At 53.9% G+C, this 18,919-nt stretch overlaps 1 protein-coding gene across 1 annotated transcript; it reads left to right on the top strand.

The window, feature by feature from the left end:
- The first annotated feature begins 8,827 nt into the window (after positions 1-8,827).
- SHROOM1 (shroom family member 1) lies at positions 8,828-16,497 on the top strand. The gene is made up of 9 exons (XM_021702089.1): positions 8,828-8,844; positions 12,304-13,286; positions 13,380-13,435; positions 13,671-13,880; positions 14,277-14,849; positions 14,938-15,079; positions 15,188-15,460; positions 15,584-15,926; positions 16,379-16,497. The coding sequence occupies exons 2-9, from the start codon at positions 12,342-12,344 to the stop codon at positions 16,495-16,497; spliced, it is 2,661 nt and encodes an 886-aa protein (XP_021557764.1). The 5' UTR covers positions 8,828-8,844; positions 12,304-12,341.
- Positions 16,498-18,919: the final 2,422 nt, after the last annotated feature.

Here is an 18,919-nt window from a genome sequence, read left to right as displayed (position 1 = left end):
AAAAATAGAAAGATTTTATTAGAGTGTGCGCACACCAGAGAGCATGTGTGAGTGCGCGCAGGAGCAGGGGGGGAGGGGCAGAGGGAGAGGGAGAGGGAGAAGCAGGCTCCCCACTGAACAGGGAGCCTGACGTGGGGCTGGATCCCAGGACCCTGGGATCATGACCTGAGCCCAAGGCAGATGCTTAACCAACCCAGCCACTCTGGCATCCATCTTTTTGCTTTTAGACGTTAACACTTAAAATACCAGTGTGGTTAGAATGCTTGGAGGTTATCTCTTGTTCTGTATATGAAGATCTTGAGCAAGAATTGGCCAGTGTCAGCAACAACTGTTAACTCTATGTGTATATATGCGTATATCCATACATACACATACAGAGGGAAAAGTTCACATACTATAAAATTCAGCATTATAAGCTATATATTTAGTGATTTTTAGTCTACTCACAACTATTACGCAACTATCACCTCTATCTAATTCTGTAACATTTCCATCATTTCCCCCAAAAACTTCGTACTAATTAATACTCACTTCCCATCCTCCCTCCTCCCAGCCTCTAGCAACCTACTGATCTGCTTTCTGTCTCTGCCGATTTGACTGTTCTGGACATTTCCTATAAAATAGAATCACAATATGTGGTCTTTTTGTCTGGTTTTTTCCATTTGGCATAATCTTTTCAAGGTTCATTCATGTTGTAGCATGTATCACTCCTTAATTTCTTTTTATGGCTGAATAATACTCCATAATATGGAAATACAACATTGTTTATACATCTGTTGAAGGCCATTTGGGTTCTTTGTACTTTTTGGCTATTATGAATAATGCTGTTATAAACATGTACAAGGCGGCACCTGGGTGGCTCAGTCGTTAAGCATCTGCCTTTGGCTCAAGTCATGATCTCAGGGTCCTGGGATCGAGCCCTGCATCGGGCTCCCTGCTCAGCGGGAAGCCTGCTTCTCCCTCTCCCACTCCCCCTGCTTGTGTTCCTGCTCTCACTGTGTCTCTCTCTGTCAAATAAATAAATAAAATCTTTAAAAAAAAATGAATAAACATGTACAAGTTTTTGTACGAACATGTTTTCAGTTCTATTGGTTATATACCTAAGAGTAGAATTGCCGAGTCATAGGGTAACTGTTTAATTGTTTGATAAACTGACAAACTGTTTCCAAAGCAGCTGCACCATTTTACATTCCCACCAGCAGTGCATGAAGATTCCAATTTCTTTATGTTCTTGCCAACATTTAATGAACCTCTTTTTGATTCCTGTCATTTTAGTGGGTGCTAAGTGGTATCTCATTGTGGTTTTGATTTGCATTTGATATTGAGCATCTTTTCATGTGCTTATTGGCCATCTGTATATCTTCTTGGGAGAAATATCTATGCAAATCTTTTGCCCATTAACAAAAAAGCTGGATTATCTGTCTTATTGTTGACTTGTAAGCCACTAAGGGTATTAAGGTAAACATAATTTAGATAAAGCACTCACTGCTCCAGGAAGACCAGATGGCTGCAGTTTGGCTTTATTTTTAATTCTTTGCAGGCATGTGTTAAGTTTTTGAAAACAACCATTGTTTTTTTTTTTCCTTTTTTTTTTTTTTAAGATTTTTATTTGTTTATTTGAGAAAGCACGGGGAGGGGGAAGGGGACGGGGAGGGAGAAGCAAACTCCCTGCTGAGCTCAGAGCCCAACGCAGGGATGGATCCCAGGACCCTGAGATCATGACCTGAGCTGAAGTCAGATGATTAACCAACTGAGCCACCTAGACACCCAAAACAACCATTGTTTAGAGACTATCTATGAAATAGCGCCTACTCCCATCACTAATAAAGGTTATTAATCTAATCCTAAGAATCAATGCAAAGGCTTTGGAAACGCTATTGAACACTCTTGGAAATCGTTGGTTCCATCCTTGACAGCAACTCCCCAGACTTCTTTTTGTTGTGGCCAAGCAAGAAACTGAAGCAGCTACTCTGAAAAGACAGTAGCCCCTTCTAATATGGTAAGTCACATCTTTTTGTTAAAACTATCAAAAGGAGAAAGTGAAGTAATAATGGTAGAGACCTGAAGGAAATGACCAGTCCAGGATTGAATGTTGCTTTAAAGCTTGTTCCCCCAGTGAGGAGATGAGGTGGAAGAAGCAGACAGATGACGCAGGACCTTGTTGGGCTAGCCCGAGGGGAATGGCTAGGAGTCCAGCCCTCACTGGACACTCCCTCATGCCTCCCCCAAAGCGCATGCGCCCATGCACACGCACACACACACGTGCGCTCGCACATACACACGTGTACACATACACATATTCATTACTGCATCCCAGAGGCCAAGGCCATCCATGGCATGTTGCTACCAGCTGTGAACTCCCAGAATGGAGGAATGACACAGCTGTTCACCCAGGATCAGGTCTCCCAGATGCATTCGTTCAACAATCATTGATCATAGTTCTGAATCTGGTACACCAGGCACCCTTTCTTTCAAGAGCTCAAAATCTGTCTAATGGGCAGACAGATACATGACTATTCTACAATGTAGCATTAGATGTGGCAGGGAACAATGAACTCTGCCTAGAGATATCAGAGAAGCTTCACCAGGAGGGGATGCTTGGCTCAGCCGTTGTGTAACTCAGTGTCAAGATGGGTCCTTACTGGGGACGTTTGCTAGTGGGGGAGGGACAAAAAGAAGAAGATTCAGCATATGCCCAGCTCTCCATAGGAGGTAACTATGGGATGGGAGCCTATGCTTCGGTCGTAAGACACCTTGGCCTGACATCAGCTTCACCTTTGGCCCATGCTGGTGTGAAGAAACAGGTAGAATCCAGGTCAACCCTCCTTAGTGCAGGAATAGGAAAAAGAAACTGATTGCGATTTTCCTGTCTTTGATTTTATGTTTGTTAAGGGAAATCTTGTTTGCATTTTTATGGCAAATGTTTGTGACTTTGAACCAGGAACTGGCCTGTCTTGTGTTTCTCCTGCGCTGCTTTATCTTGTTTCCTGAGTTGGTAGTTTTGAGCTTGTGTAAGACCTGCTCAAGGGTCTCCAGCCACATCAAAGGGCTGGGATGGCAGCCCCTTAGCTCCAGGGCATCTGTGCGAGATCTCCCTTCTCTTGTGCCTGGTAGTTACTTCTTCCAGGGAAAAAGTAGCTTGCAATACCCAAGTCTGGCTAAATTTCTTCCTGCCGGACCCTGGAATCCCAGTGTTGAAAGAGGTCTTGGCTCTGTATCAGAAACTTGTTAGTTTCAAGCAGCAGCAAGCAGTGTTTCCTGACTCACTCAACAAAAGGAATGTATTGGAAGGAAGTGTGGTAGTTCATAGAATTGACTAGAAAGCAGGAGGACCAGGCTACAAAAATAGACAGGAACCAGCCGATACTGGGCAACAAGAGCAGGAGACACGTGTTCCTGACCTCCACTGTCACCGTACCCCCAGACTTTTGGTAGTTTCTCACCTGTCCTTGTGTCTTTATGTCACTCACATGAGACTCCTGGCAGGGGCATCAGATGGGTCAAGCCTGGGTCTCAGGCGCAATCTGTGGCTGGCGGGCTTTCAGAGTGGGGGGAGGGGCCCTGTCTCTCCAACACAACATGGGATTCCCCCCAAGAGGGAAGTGTTTGGATGTCCACTGCAGCACTGTTTGGGGGAGTAGTAAGCAAAGTTGAGTAGTAAGCTACCAACAGCGTGACCAACACCCATGGGAAACCTCTGGTGCATAAACCAACCCTCAGAGATGAAATTGAGGCTGGGAGGGGCGCCTGGGCGGCTCAGTCAGTTAAGCGTCTGCCTTCGGCTCAGGTCATGATCCCGGGGTCCTGGGATCGAGCCCCGCATCGGGCTCCCTGCTCCGCGGGAAGCCTGCTTCTCCCTCTGCCCGTTGCTCTCCCTGCCTGTGCTCTTTCTCTGGCAAATAAATAAATCAAATCTTTAAAAAAAATTGAGGCTGGGATTTAGGGGAGATTGTACTCCGCACAGGGGAGGCTGAAGTGAGGAATAATAGCTGATGTCATTTACTGATGGCCTCCTACAAGCCTGCCACCAAATGTATGTGATGAAATCTCATTTAATCTTTCCCTGGCAAATCTGTAGACCTCTCCCTGTTTTACAGATGAGGAAATGGAGGTCCAGGAAGGTTGGGGTTTCTCCGGGGTCCTACAGTGACTGGCATTCACGTGTATTCTTCCAGGCTGTGAACGCACACTCTTCTTCCCACTACGCTGCTTTTCCTATACCTGGGACACATGAATTGGAGAACACATCCCTGTTCTGTGGTGTGAAGTCATAGGGTGGCCAATAAGCCTGTCTCTGAATCCACATCTGCTTCCTCCAGGCAATTACTGTTAGTTGCTATTGAACCCCAGAATTTCTTTGGTGTCACCCAATAAATAGGTATCTTCCCCCTTGATCTTGTTAGCTAATTGGCTAGGAAAGTCAAAAGTAACTTCATACCTTGGTTTTTCTTTTCTTTTCTCTTTTTTTTCCTAACTTGATCCTTCTCTTGAAGTACAAAGAGTGGGCTAGAGAGAGTGTGTCACATTCACCCCTGGCAGGGTCCTGAAAATGCAGGGACCGTGATGGACGCTGGACATAGGCACCCCCAGGTTTTAGGGCAAAGTCTCCTTTGTGTGAGTAACTGATCAGATACATCAGTTAAAATCAATATTTCCTACCTGCATGTCAAATATCTGCACGATCTGCTTCCAGAGCCAACCACGACCACAATTCATCCCACATGCACATGGCATGCTCTGACCCAGCCCTGCCCCCAGGCCAGCACGTGGGTTTTGTGTGCAGCTCTGGGCCCAGAGCTCTAGAATTGGATTGCCTTCCCCTTAAAAATGCTGACCAGGTAACTTCTTGGCAAGCAGAGTGCACTTTTAGGAGAGGGCGTTTTGGAGAGTATCTCATTACTCTGTTAGGGCCCGAGCCCAGAAGAGACAGTTTGGTCATTCCTGGGCTTGAGCCAGCTGTTGCCCTTTCTGGGCAATGCCTTTGGGGGTCTTGTTCAGAGTCTGAGTTTATATTCTCGAAAACCAACATGAAGCTTAGCTGACACTTTTCATCTGGGTCCCAGGAGACCAGAAGAGCAAAATAGAAATTTTCACTTGACCACCACTTACCTGTCTTGGGTCCACTGGGGCAGGAAAAGAAGAGAGGTTTCTGTCCATCTGTCTCATTTAACCTCTCTTGTCCAAGGGTGTGTAGGTAACGTCTGAACGAAGGTAGACCAGGAAGATGGAATAGTCCTAGGCCTGAGGCTTGGGGCCAAGCTAGAGGAGAAAAGCCGAATTATTATGGTTATAGCAAACAGAGGTTGAGATATCATCCACTGTCTGTAGGGAAAAGGTGATATATGTGTACTCGATAGGAATGTGACAGCCCAACGTTCCTTCCCAAGGACTGCTGATCTGAAAGGGAACTTTTGTTTAATGCCATGACAGCCAGTCCCTACCCACTCTTGCTCAGAGGCCTTACCTGTCAGAAGCCCCCACAGGAGAGAGTGAGCTCCATTCTCTATGTACTTGATTCTAGTGGCTGTCTTCCTGTGAAGTCGTATCTTTAAACAAGTATGGTGAATTCAGTGCAGAATTAGAAAGCAAACAAACTTGCTGTAAAGGAACATTTACAACTTAAGTAGAGATTTGTGTATAAGCAATGATTCATGCTTTGTTGGATTTCTAAAAATAGACAACATGATTTTGTTGAAAGCTTTCTAGCCTCTACTGTATTTTAACCAATACATGACTATCTCTGAATTATTATGACAGCTATGTAGCTGCTGTCTAAAAGAAAGATAAATCTGTTGATTCAGCCAGGGACTATAGATTTATTGCCACCACAAAGTCAAAAGACACAACCTTGGGAAAATATTTGCTACACATAAGGAAAAAAAAAGTTAATTACCTTAATATATAAAGAGATCTTACAAATCAATAAGAAAAGACCAGTAATCAAATAGAAAAATGGGCAAAGGGAATCGACAGATTGCCAAAGTGAATACAAATGGCTTTTAAATAGACAAAACAATGTGCAATTTCATTTATTAAAAATGTAAATTAAAGCAGTGAGATACTATTTTTGCCTTTCAGATTGCAGGCATCAACTTTTTTTTTTTTTTTAAAGATTTTTTATTTTATTATTTGACAGAGAGAGAATGAGAGACAGAGAGCATGAGGGTCAGAGGGAGAAGCAGACTCCCTGCCGAGCAGGGAGCCTGATGCGGGACTCGATCCAGGGACTCCAGGATCATGACCTGAGCCGAAGGCAGTCGCTTAACCAACTGAGCCACCCAGGCGCCCTGTAGGCATCAACTTTTGATAATACTTTGTATTAGTGAGGATGTAGGAAAATGGCCACTCTCCTACACTGATAGAAATGTAAATTGGTACAACCTCTTTGTAAGAAATTTAACAATATCAACCAAAATTGAAAATGTACATAGCTTGTTACATTTATCTATTACTGTGTAACAAACTACTCCAAAACAGAATGACTACATTAATAATTATTTTGCTTGTGATTTTTAGGGTCAGAAATTGAGGAAAGGCTAGGTTGGGTAGTTCCTCTCTGATCCATATGGGGTCAGCTGGGGTGGCTGGGAGGATCCACTTCCAATTCATCTTTTAGGAATTTAACCTACAAACATATGTGAGCAAAGATACATGTCCGGGGGTATTCATTACAAAATCACTAACAGTAAAATACACGGTTAACCTAAATGTCCATCAATAACCCAATTTATTGGGGCGCCTGGGTGGCTCAGTCGTTGGGCGTCTGCCTTCAGCTCGGGTCATGATCCCAGGCTCCTGGGATCAGCCCCGCATCGGGCTCCCTGCTCGGCGGGAGGCCTGCTTCTCCCTCTCCCACTCCCCCTGCTTGTGTTCCCTCTCTCGCTGTGTCTCTCTCTGTCAAATAAATAAATAAAATCTTTAAAAAAAAAAAAATAACCCAATTTATTTATGCCCATGTAATGGATAACTATGCACCTATTGCAAAGAATGATACAGCTCTATGTACAGATAGTGAAAGAGCTCCAAAATATAACTTCAAAATAAAAAATCAAGTTGCAGGGGTGCCGGGGTGTATCAGTAGGTTAAGCGTCAGACTCTTGATTTTAGGTCAGGTCCTGATCTCAGGGTTGTGAGATCGAGCACCCTGTTGGGCTCCATTCTAGGTGTGGAGCCTGGTTAAGATTCTTTCTCTCCTCCCCCTCCACCGCCACCCTTCTCTCTCTCTTAAAAAAATTTTTTTATGCCCACACCAGGAGCAGAGGACCTGGAGAACTGAAAGGGCTCTGCGGAGGGCCCCATAGTCCCTTCTGGGGATGGAGCATTTCTTGGTGGAGCCAGTATTCAGAGGATAGAGGTTTGGGAAGTGGGGGCAGGGAAGGCTGAGGACATGGCAGGGAGGAAAGCACAGTGGCAGATGAATTTAGAGCACTCTCTGAAGTCTGGAGAACCCTGAAGTCAAAGACCTTGAGAGCCAGACTCCCAGGCTGGAGTGAATCCTATCCAAGCCATAGGGGATGTGCAGACGTGCAGCACCTAACGGACCCACTGAAGGCAGCAGGAGTGGATACACAATGCGCCCGCTGTGGTTCAGGTGGCTGGCCAGAAGGGCCTAGACGATGCGGGATAGTGGGAGAAATGGAGAAAAGGAGGGTGGGGTGGGCAAAAATGGGAGATAAGAGCCCACAGTGGGAGTTAAAGAGCTGGAAGAGTTTTGGAAATGGAGGATCTGGAGAGAGAGTTGGTCAAGGAGTGACTTAATCTGAACTGTACTCAGAGGGACGGGAACAGGCACGAGCCCCAGGCGCCTCCGTTTGCTCGGCCACACTTGAAAGGAATTGTGGCCGTCTGGAGCCCTTGGGGCCGGGCCAGGGCTTCCCCACCGAGGGGTCTGTCGGGACCCCCGGGGCCCCGAGCTCGCGCAGCGCGGCAGCTGAAGACACGCCCGGTCAGGCGGCGCTGGAGGCGGGCGGGCGAGCGCCGTGGTCGCCCTTCCTCCTCCTCCTCTCCCGCTTCTCCCGCCCCGAGCGGGAAGCCCGCGTCCGGCGGGAGAACGAGTGTCCACCTCCTGGGCCCGGGGCTAAGGCGGGAGAGCGGCCACCACGGGGCGGGGGGGGGGGGGGCGGCGAGGCGCGGGCGATCCCCGAGGCAGCGCCGCCACTCCGCGCTCCCGCCCCCGGTGGCCGGACGTGGCACCTCCCCCGCGGCGGCCGGAGCCGGGAGGTGGGGTCGGGAGCCGGAGCCCCGGGGCTGATGTGACCGCGCGGCCGCCGGCGCCCAGAAGCGCGTCTCGGGCTGGAGTTCAGGTATGCTGCGGGGCCGGGCGGCGGCGCGGGTGGCGGGGCTGGTGGCGGGATCGCCCTTCCCGGAGGGCGGCCGGGAGGGGTAGGGGTGGGGGGTGGGGCGCCGCGGAGCGGCCGGCGCGTGGTTCCTCCGGGTGTTGGGCCGCGCGCCTAGTCTGGCGGGCGCGGGTCGAGTCGGGCCCTTGCGTGCGGGAACTCTTCGCCGAGCGGCAGGGGCTGTCGGGGGAGCGCGCCGTGTGGCCAGCGCACGCGGTGGGGTCTCTCTCCGCGACACCCCGCTCCCACCCCGCTCCCGCCCCGCGCCCGCCGAGCCGCGGGAGAACGCGGGGCCCCGAACGCGCTGTCCCCGCACGCGTCTGAGTCCTCCTTCCCCGACAGTGAACCCAACAGGAAAGGCCCCGAAATGCGCCGGCCAGCGGCCATCCGCTCCCCCGGCGTCCCCGGAGTCCCGCTGTCGCGCCACACCGCGTGACTCTGCCGCCCCCTGCGGTCGCCAGGCTAGTGCCTCTCTCCTGCCTCGACCTACAAGAGCTTGAAGCCCCAGGTATGTGGTCCGCCCACGGCCGCGGCCTCCTGTCCCCGGGTGCAGCCAGCACCCCGCCTTTTCTGCGCGCCCGGCGCGCCACCGAGCTCCCGTCTCTGGGGACTACAACGGGGCTAGAGCGACGCAGAGCGGAGGCTGCGGGGGCTGCACCGTCCGTGTGGACTGACCGGGACAAAGGGCCCGCAGGGGACTGGGAGGGCCGCGCAACCTCCCCACATGCCGCCTGGCCAGACTAGTCTGGGGTGCTGGCACTGAAGACGCGGCCCAGGATCCCGAAGCTCCGTGTGGCAGGGACACTGCCGTGCAGGCAGCGCCCCCACAGTGAGCATGCTACTGAGGGAAGACCATCGGAGAGGGGCGGCCTGGACAACCTCTCCACAGAGGGGTCAGATGTGAGGTGGCCTTTGAGAGAGTATGCTTTAATTCCTGATCTTTGTTGAGCATTCGAGGTTGTCTGCCTTTCTGGTCACCTCACCTGGATCTGCTCCTGCTGTCTTGGTGTGATTTTACCAGCCGGAAGCTGTCTTCATCCATTTCCCCAACAACCTCTAACTAAAAACCTGAGCCAGCCTGCTTGCCTGGACTGCTCTGCTGAGGTCTAGACCCATAACCCAACTTCCCAGCTTCCCAGACTTGCCACAAACCCTGCAAAGCCTACAGGCCCCAGACTGAATGAGTACTGGACCCTAGGCCAGTCCCCATCTCAGCTTCCTTCTTCCTGAGGCTGGCACCTCCACCTCCCAGGCCTCCAGCTCTGAACACTGCAGTCATCTTTGTCTCCTTTTCCTCTCTTGCTCTTTCATTCAGGTGACAAGTATACGTGAGCCCCCCCCGGCCTACTGCCCAACCCCAATCTGGCCGTGTTCCGGCAGGGATTCCATGCTGCTCCCCCTGCTCTGGTGAGGCTTGGCCAAAGGCCTGAAGAGCTCCTTAAGCTCTAGCCTCTGGACCTCAGTTCTATGTAGGCACTGGCTCTGCGGCCCAGCCCGCTGCTGACAGCAATGCTGAGGCCAGGGCTCTGGGGATGTCACCACCCACGGCCACAATGGCTGGCCGGACTGCAAGAGGCTCCCTGCAGCCAGACAAGTGCGCTAACTCCTTGCTCTTTGTGTTGAGGCCCCAACACACGCTAAAGGAGCTGCACCCACCTAGAGTAGCAGGTTCTGCAAAAGGCACAGTGTGAGCATCTGCATGGTTATCTGCCTACTGAGCCCCCACTGCAAAAGTATCCTTAAGTTAGGGGCAAACAGCAAACATATGTAAACACAGTTTTATTATCCATTAAGCTGTTTTTATTTGGTGAGTCAGAATCCTTTGTGAACACAGTAACTCACAAGATAAAATTTTCGAGGAAACGTCTTTGTATGTGAACGGTCGCGGGTATCTGTAGATGCTGGAAGGCAACAATGGGCAGGCATGGGTGGCATGCATGAGGGAAAACAAAGCTCCCAAGGTGGGCTCAGACTAGGAAGAGAGAGGGTTAGTGCCTGGGTGCGTAGGGCGGGTTTCCTAGAGGAGGTGACTGTCCTCCCAGGAGCTGCTCCTCAGAATTGCTTCTTGTTGTCTTCAAGTCCAGAGAGTAGAAACACTCGGTGAAAGAGGTCCTCAGACCTGAGTGTGAGGACCAACGTGCAGGGCTGGTGTTAGTGGGCATAAAGATAGCTCCACTAGGCACTGTCAAGATGTTCTGGTTCCAGATCAGCTGAGAGCCCCTCCTGAGAATACTGCAGATACTGCCTCTCCCTTTTAGGAAACACCATATCCTCACACCACTAACCTCCCCTCCCTCCCCTGTCCTGCAATCTGTAGCATCTGCAGCCTTGGGGAAGGGGGTGGAGGGTGACTCTGAGTTGCAAATAGTATTTAGGAGGCTTAAATGAACCTGCTTTTCAGTTCCCACCCCAGCTGCCCATCACCCTCCTCTGCATCCCTCCCCATGCCAGCCCAGAGAAAGCAAGCCCTCCCACCTCCCCAAAGTCCCCATCGCCCATTAGGAGCCCCCCGCTTCCTAAGACTCACAGCTGCTCTTGCCCTTGACCCATGAATACCCACCCAGCTCCTCCCCTCACTCACCTTGCTCCCCTCTTGGCTCTGGGGAGGTACTGATTTCTGGCCTGTTCTGCTCCACCTGTGCTTGCCTGCTCTTTTGCTTCCTAATAATGCATGAGTAACCCGGACAGTGTCCACCGTGTCACCTGCCTCCTTCATTCTGTCCCCTTCACCAGAAAAGACGAAGAGGGAGAGAAGAGTGGGCAGAAGCAAAGGAGCCCCCTTTCTTCTCTACCAAAGCCAACCCCCCTATCCACTCATTGCAAGTTTGCTCCTTTCCTTGCCATTCCACAAATATTTTTTTAACATCGACTGCGTGCCAGGCACTGAGGGTACAGAGATTAGTAAGTACAGGGCCTGTTCTCAGGAAGTTCGGGGTGGGAATGGGAAGAGGGAATCACAGGCAAGCCAACAATTATACTGCAGGGTGACTGAGTACTGTGTTTGTTGGGGAAGCTCAGGACACTGTAGGGGTTTCCAAAAGGTCAGGAGACCTCTAAGCTGGGCCCAGTAGGAGGAGCAAGAGTAGCAGGACAAAGGTGGGGGTGTGAGCCTGCAAAGCAGAGACCATGTTGTTGCGGTATCTGCTAGTATTCTGAGAGCAGGTGGGGGTAACTTTCCCACAGTGGAGTTTAGGCTTTGCTGGAGACTTCTGGCAGTTTTGGGGGGGTGTGATGGAGGTAAACTGGTTTTCAGCAGGGTTTGCTTCTAGGAAATTGATTCTGCCTGCAGTAAGCTTGGAGGCAGGCACAGATTCCAGACAGGGTTCTGCTGCTTACCAGCTGTGTGCCCCTGGGCGAATCATTTCCCCCTTAAAACCCCAGTGTCCTCATCTGTAAAATGCAGATAGCAGTTGTGAGGATCAAGATAAATATTTATATAAAGCACCTGGAACCTAACTGACACAGGGGAAAGGGGGGTTAAGGCTGTGAGGCTGCCCCTGCCCCCTGACCTGGGTCTTGCCCCCTCCTTTCTCCGCTCCCCTGTGATCTCAGAACGTTTCGGACCATTGTTTATTAGGGAAAGATCACATGGAGAAGCTAACAAAGCCGCCAGGAAGCCGCCAGGGTGGGACTGGGTTGGGGAGGGAAGGAGTATGGGTACAATCTCAGCGCTCCAGGAGATGCCAGGGTAGAGGCGGGGGGCTGCCAGCCTGGAGAGCCTCAGGAGGGAGTGGGCTAGTCGCCAGCTCCTTCCCCTGAGCTAAGGGGAATAGCTGACGCCCTCCAACTCCAGAGTTGCTCCCAGGGGCTGGCCCTACCTCTGTCATCCCCGACCCGGGAGGTGGCAGCGCTAAAGATCGTGTGGCCCGGGAGGGGATGTGTCAGCCCCTGGCTGTCCGTGTTGGAGGGGCCAGCCTGACCCGCGGCTCCCCCCTCCCCCTCCCCGCCGCCGTCTGTGCTCTTCCAGGCCCCGCGGAGCTGGCCTCAGCACTCAGCTGCGCGGCCATGGAGGCCCCGGCGCCTGGGGGCGACCGCGCCTCCCCAGCCTCGTCCACTCGCAGCCTGGACCTGCGGCGGCTGTCCGCGCGCGCCGACTCGGCCTACAGCTCTTTCTCCGCGGCCTCCGGCGCTCCCGAGCCGGCCACGCCGTCGCCTGGGACCGACCTCCTCCCTTACCTGGACTGGGACTACGTGCGCGTCGTGTGGGGCGGCCCGGCCTCCGCCAGCGGCCTTCGCACGTCCCCGCAGCCCCGCAGTGGGCCGCGGCCGCCGGAGCTCCGGGGGACGCCGGGGCCGCTCAGCCGGCAGGCCACCCCGCTGCTGTTTGCGCTGGCGGCCGAGGCGGAGGCGGAGGCGGAGGCGGCGGCGCGGGCCGTCGAGCCGCCCAGCCCGCCGGCCTCGCGGGCCGCCTACCGCCAGCGGCTGCAGGGCGCCCAGCGGCGAGTGCTGCGGGAGACGTCCTTCCAGCGCAAGGAGCTCCGCATGAGCCTGCCCGCCCGCCTGCGGCCGCCCGCGGCGCACCCGCGCTCCGCCTCGCTCAGCCACCCGGGCGGCGGCGGGGAAGTGGAGCCGGCGCGCTCCGGGGCTCCCTCGAGGGGAACCGCTGGCCGGGGGCGCCTAGCCACCCAGCAGCGGAAGTGGTGCTTCTCGGAGCCAGGGAAGCTAGACTGCGTGGGTCGGGGCGGTGGATCCGCCGGGGAATGCTCGGGTGAGGCCGGCTCCAGTTCTGGCATTGCCAGGCCCGAGCCCCAGGAGCGTAGGGTGCTGGCAGAATTCGAAGGTCACCGGAACAGATGGCCGCCTGAAACCCAGCCCCGAGGCATAGAGGACCCAGAACCTCGGTCCCTGAAGCTCGGTGACGCCTATAGACCTTCTAGTCGGAGTCGGAGCGCTTCAGGGGAAGTCTTGGCTCCCTGGGGAGGTCCAGGAGGGGTCATGCCCCTTGTCCAGGTGTGGAAGAGAGGGGCTGCAGGCTTGGGGTGGGGGACATCTGGGAGACTGCAAATTTGAGCTACATTTTCCAGCAACTGTTTGCCTTTCCAGGCTGTTCCTCACGGAGCAGAAACCCCCAGACCATTGTTTCAGACCAAACTTGCCAGGTGAGAGACATGGACCACTGGGGGACTGCGAGTTGGAGAAAAGCAGTTTCATAGCTCTTACCCAGGAAAGAGAGGGCCCCTTCCCTCCCCTCAGTTTGAGCTTTCTGATTCTGTCTTTTGCAAACTACATTCCCTATGGTCCCCCCCCACCCCACCCCACCCCATTGTGTCTCTGGTGCAGCACCAAGAGCTTCCTTCCTGGTCACTGTGGTCAGTGTGGGGTGCCTTCCTCCAGGTTCCTGACTCAAAAGGAAGCTGCAGTGGTGTGTCCTGCAGAGTATCCCCAGAGCAGTCCCACTGGCTGGGAACAGAGGGTCTCAGAGACATGCATGGGGTCTGCCGGGCTCCCATCCCTTCCAGATGATGAGGTTTTCCTGGAAGAAGTCCCCCTGGACAGAAGGAGATCACCTCCAGACACCCATGCTCCCCCAGGAAACCCACCCAGGTGAGTTGCCTCTTGCTTCCAAGCAGAGTGAGACATCCCTTTCCCACACATATCAACAAAATGCTAGAGGGAGGGCGCCTGGGTGGCTCAGTTGGTTAAGCAACTGCCTTCGGCTCAGGTCATGATCCTGGAGTCCCGGGATCGAGTCCCACGTCGGGCTCCCTGCTCAGCAGGGAGTCTGCCTCTCTCTCTGACCCTCCCCCCTCTCATGCTCTCTATCTCATTCTCTCTCTCAAATAAATAAATAAAATCTTTGAAAAAAAAAATGCTAGAGGGACAGGGAGCCTGCTGGAGCCTGGGAGCCTGGCTGGTGGGGACGGGGACAAGTGGCCCTTGGAGGCCACTGCTTGTCTTTGGACAGAGCTTTTTCTGATTCAGTGTCTCTCCCACTTCCAGTGTCCATGTCTCTGACCAGCAGTATGGAACTGGCTCGGGCCAGAGGGCTGACCAGGCTACAGTCTCCCTGGAGCACCCCCTCCATGAGCACCCAGAGACTGCAGGGGCAGATGACTGCTGGCAGAGGATAAATGGTTCTATGGGTGTCTCTAAGACCATAAACTATAGCCCACCCAGGACTGCAAATGGTGACATCGCAACCTTTGACCCCAGTGGACGGCTGACCATTGACTCACTTGCAGCTGCAGAGAGTGACTCTCTCAAACCTCTCCCAGCTGATGCCCTGGGACCTCCAAGCAACAATACCCCAGGTGCTCCTGGCCATACCGCCCTGGCTTGGGGCACTGGCCAGCCTGCTTCCAGGCCAACATGGCCCAGTCCTCGCCTTGAGGAGCTGGTTCAGGAGCTGGCCAGACTGGATCCCTCTGTGAGTGACACTCTCACTTCCTGTCCCAGCCCAGAGCCACCCCTGGACCTGCTTGATGGGCTGATTCCTTTAGCAGAGGTCTGGGCTGCCATGAGGCCAGCCTGTGAGGAGGCCGGAAAGGAGGCTGGTGGTAGTCCTGAGCCAGGGTGAGTGAGGGGCACCAGGGACTCAGGGGATTCTAAGTCCCTGCAGTCTGGGGCAGGACAACCCAGGGAGCTCTGGCTTTGTCCCCAGGTTCTATCTATTTAGCTCCAGCCAGTTCCTGCCAACTTGTCAGGAGGAGACAAGGTTTGGAAACCATACCACCCACCTTGTGCCTGACCAGGCCTGTGGCCAGGGTCTCCCTGATGCAAATAACAGCATCCAAGCCAAGAAAGTGAGTGCGGAGGGGCTGGTGGAGATGGGGTGTGTGGCAAGAGCCCAGAGTATGGGCCGAGGAGTCGGGGTCTGGCCTCACCCTTAAGTACCCACGCCTTCCCTGCAGATGGAGCTAGCCGACCTCCTCCAAAAGATGCTGCGGAACCTTCAGGCCGAGCAGGAGCAGCTGCACCGGGCGGCCCAGGCTTGGGCCAGGCGCGGGGCCGCTCTGGAGGCCGCGGTGGGCCAGGCCTGTGCTCCCCGCGACCGAGAGCGGTTCAGCAGGTTCATGGCCGATCTAGAGCGCGTGCTTGGCCTGCTGCTGCTGCTGGGCAGTCGCCTGGCCCGCGTGCGGCGCGCCCTGGCCCGGGCGGGCGCAGACAGCGACCCGGACGAGCAGGTGACCGGGGGTCGGGGCTGGGGAGGGCGGGGGTGCCGAGGGGCCTGCGGGCTCGGGCTGGGACGGTCCCGGGATCGGCGGCCCCCTCGCCCTGCTCACGGCGCGCTGTCCCCGCCGCTGCAGGCCTCTCTGCTGCGGCGACTCGGGCTCCTGCAGCGACAGCAGGAGGACGCCAAGGAGCTGAAGGAGCACGTGGCGCGGCGCGAGCGGGCCCTGCGCGAGGTGCTGGTGCGGGCCCTGCCCGCCGAGCAGCTGAGCGCCTATCGCGCCCTGCTGGCCGGCAAGGCGGCGGTCCTGGCCCAGCGGCGCAGCCTGGACGAGCGGGTCCGGCTCCTTCAGGACCAGCTGGACGCTGTCAGGAGCGACCTGGGCCCTCGTCCCCTGCCCCCCAGGCTGGCCTGGCCCCCAGAGACCCGTCTTCCAGATAAACCGCCCTTCCTTCCGCGCCCCCCTCTAATTACAGGCGGTAACACCCCATCCCAGGGGTGGGGAGCACGGCCTCTGCCCCTCCCCCACATCACTGGGGTGACGCTGGTTGACTCGGCGCTCTTCCCTGGCCGGGAGCGTACTTCTAAGTGTTTTCATGTAGCCTTACCCAAGTCGTGTGGATTATTTGGTAATTAATTTATGGATTTTAAAAACTGCAGTATTCCCCCCTTTTTGTGAGGAGAGAGGCTCTGTCTGGGTTGGTGGGAGGGAGAGGAGACAAATCAGAGGAGCATTTCAACTTAATATGCAAAATGGTCTTTTTTTCTTTTCTTTTTTAATCATAATTGATGTGAGGAGTGTGTGTGTCACCTGGAGCCTAGCTTGGGGGACGAATTTTGTTTACAGACAGTGGACACCAACCAGCCTTGCCTGACTAGAGCAGAGGAGGGATTTGCTGGAGGACCTCAGGTCAACTCTGGGAATCCCTAGGAAGACTGGGCTACAGGCTTGAAGCCAGGAGGGACCAAGGGGATGCCAGGCCTTCCAGCTCCACTGGCCCCAGTAATGCCTACAGTTCTGGTGACTCCATCAACACCACAAAAGCCTAGGCCTGACTGGCCGGCCCCAGGTCTCCTTTGCTGGTTTTTACCCAAGCCTCCAACCTCAAAAGTGGAAGTGGGGGTAACTGCTTCCCTTCAAGACTCAAGGGATAAGGAATTTCCCCATACACAAAATAGGTTCAGTTGCTTTGCTGCCTAAAAACCTTGATGAATTCAGGGACATTTATTCCAAGACTCAGAAAGAACTATATTATCAAAAGTGAGTTTATCCAGCTCTCCTTGGACGCCCCACTGGATCCGCCAGGCTTGAGGAGGGTGTTGGGCATGGGAGCTGAAGGTGAGGCACGGGAGACCTGGAGACCGAGAACAGGGGGCTTGAGGACCTGGAGAGGCAGCTCTGCTTGTGTGCTAGAGAGGCTAAGCTGGAGGTGAGCTGGGGTTGGGAGTGGGGAGTTAGGTGCTGGTGTGGAAGGAAACGGAGGGCACACACTCCCCTCTGTTTGGGCATCAGCCCTGTGTGCACAGAGTCAATGTTAAGTTCTCAAATATACATGTGAAAATGTGCTTTAGTATTTGCAGCTGCACACGCCAGGGCCAAGAACATTGTTCATGCAAATGTTGAGTGTATTTTTGGAAGTTGGGCACATTAAAAGGCATGTGTATGTGTATGTAAAGCCAACTGACCCCAAAGTGAGAAATCTCTGCTTCTGGGCTTGTTTTCTGATGCGTATTGTCACTAAGTGCAACTGGTTGGGAATTTTAAATGGTCGTATTCATACCAAAAGCATTAGTTATAACAGTTGGACTATTGAGCACAGAACAATGCTAACATTGTGCCTCTTTATAAAAAAACATATGGGGCTCCTGCTGAAACACTTGTGGGTTCTAACATTATGCTTTGCTTCTCTCCTTTGAACGCTGTGGGTGGGGCCTCCGCTCCAAAGTCCTCAGCCTAGGGGGCTCGCTTTGAGATAGTCTGGATGGAATAAATTTATTTCTGCCTTTTGCCCTGTACAGCACCCTCTGCATCCTCCCAATGTGATATTCTTAAGAAAACACTTAACAGTCATCAGTTAGGCCAATGGAAATTGTGTAGTATTCAGAAAAAGCACTTCCAGCCCCGGATGGGCTTGAGGAGCAGTGTCTGCCATGGCCCCGTTAAAATGCACTTTGGTTCTGTCCTGGGTTTTTCCACGGGGAATTATGAGGCTCCTGTGCTTGTCCTTACCAGATGGGGAGAGTAGGGCCTCACCTCCTTCACCCATCTTTCATCTTGCCTCTGTGTTCTTCCTGACCCATTTTATGTCCCTTCCACACTGTTATTCCGTCAGAGTGCAAGAATGAGCACCATAGGTTTTTTTTTTTGGCCCCCCAGACTTTTTTTTTTTTTTTTTTAAAGATCTTTATTTGAGAGAGAGCACGGGGAGGGGCAGAAGGAGAGGGAGAAGCAGACTCGCCCCTGAGCGGGGAGCCCCACAAGAGGCTGGATTCCAGGACCCTGAGATCATGACCTGAGCCGAAGGCAGACCTTAACCCACTGAGCCACCCAGGCGCCCCCAGACTAAGACTTTTTGTGGCGGTGTGTGGGCAGGTGCCAGAAGCCGGGTGAATTCCACCCGCCAGGATGCTGCCAGCAGAGGGCACTGTTCGCCCTGTGATGAAGGCTACCTGCCCTTCACTGTAGCCTCCTCCCCCGGCAGTAGGCCCTCTGGGCTAAGCACCGGGTCTTTGCCTTCTCCGCAGAGCAGTGCTCTTTAAGCCTGAAGGCTGGATCCTAGCCTTTTTGCTTCTGTTGGTAAGAAATTCTGGCCAGCCAGCCACGGGAAAGCTGGCTTGCTTTCCTTTGTCACCAGGCCTTGGTTGGAAAGTTGTTGGTCAATGAGAAGTGGGCAGGAGGGAAGCCGGGGGTGTTGATCTCGAGTATCAGTATCAAAAAGAGCCTTCCCGGGGTGGAAAAGAGGGTTTCAAGGGTCTCTGTTGGGGTTTCTGCCCCCACCTCCTCAAGCCGCCAGCGCCCGCCCCCGTTCGTTCCGCCCCCAGCCCCGCCGCCTGCGGCGCTGTCCCCTGGCTTTTTGCAGAGGGCCGGCTTCGGCTGGCGTTGTTGCTAGGCAACAGGCAGCCCCGCGGCCGCCTCCCGCGCTCGCCTCGTCCCGCCCCCGCTGCTCCGCCTAATATGGATTTAATTAGTGTACTTTTTACCTTCAGACTCTAAATTGCAAACCGAATAGGGAAGCGGCGTTCTGTCTGGAACAGCCTGCTCGGCACACCACGTCCCTCCGCGAGCGGCGGCTGTAAACCTCCGGGATCCTCGCAAGAACAAATCGCGGTGCTGTTCATTCACATGTAAATCAGAAGCTTGGGTGGAAATGTAGGTCAAATGTGGTTGAGCACCGCAGAGGGAAGAGGTGAAAGGGGAATGTGGGAGCAGAAGGAGGAAGAGGTGGGGGCCGGCAACTGCTCTTAAAGCAAT

Source organism: Neomonachus schauinslandi, chromosome 7 (genome assembly GCF_002201575.2).
Source record: "Neomonachus schauinslandi chromosome 7, ASM220157v2, whole genome shotgun sequence".
Classification (NCBI taxonomy): Eukaryota; Metazoa; Chordata; class Mammalia; order Carnivora; family Phocidae; genus Neomonachus; species Neomonachus schauinslandi.
Note: the sequence above shows the minus strand (reverse complement) of the source record. Positions and strands in the feature narration are given on the sequence as shown.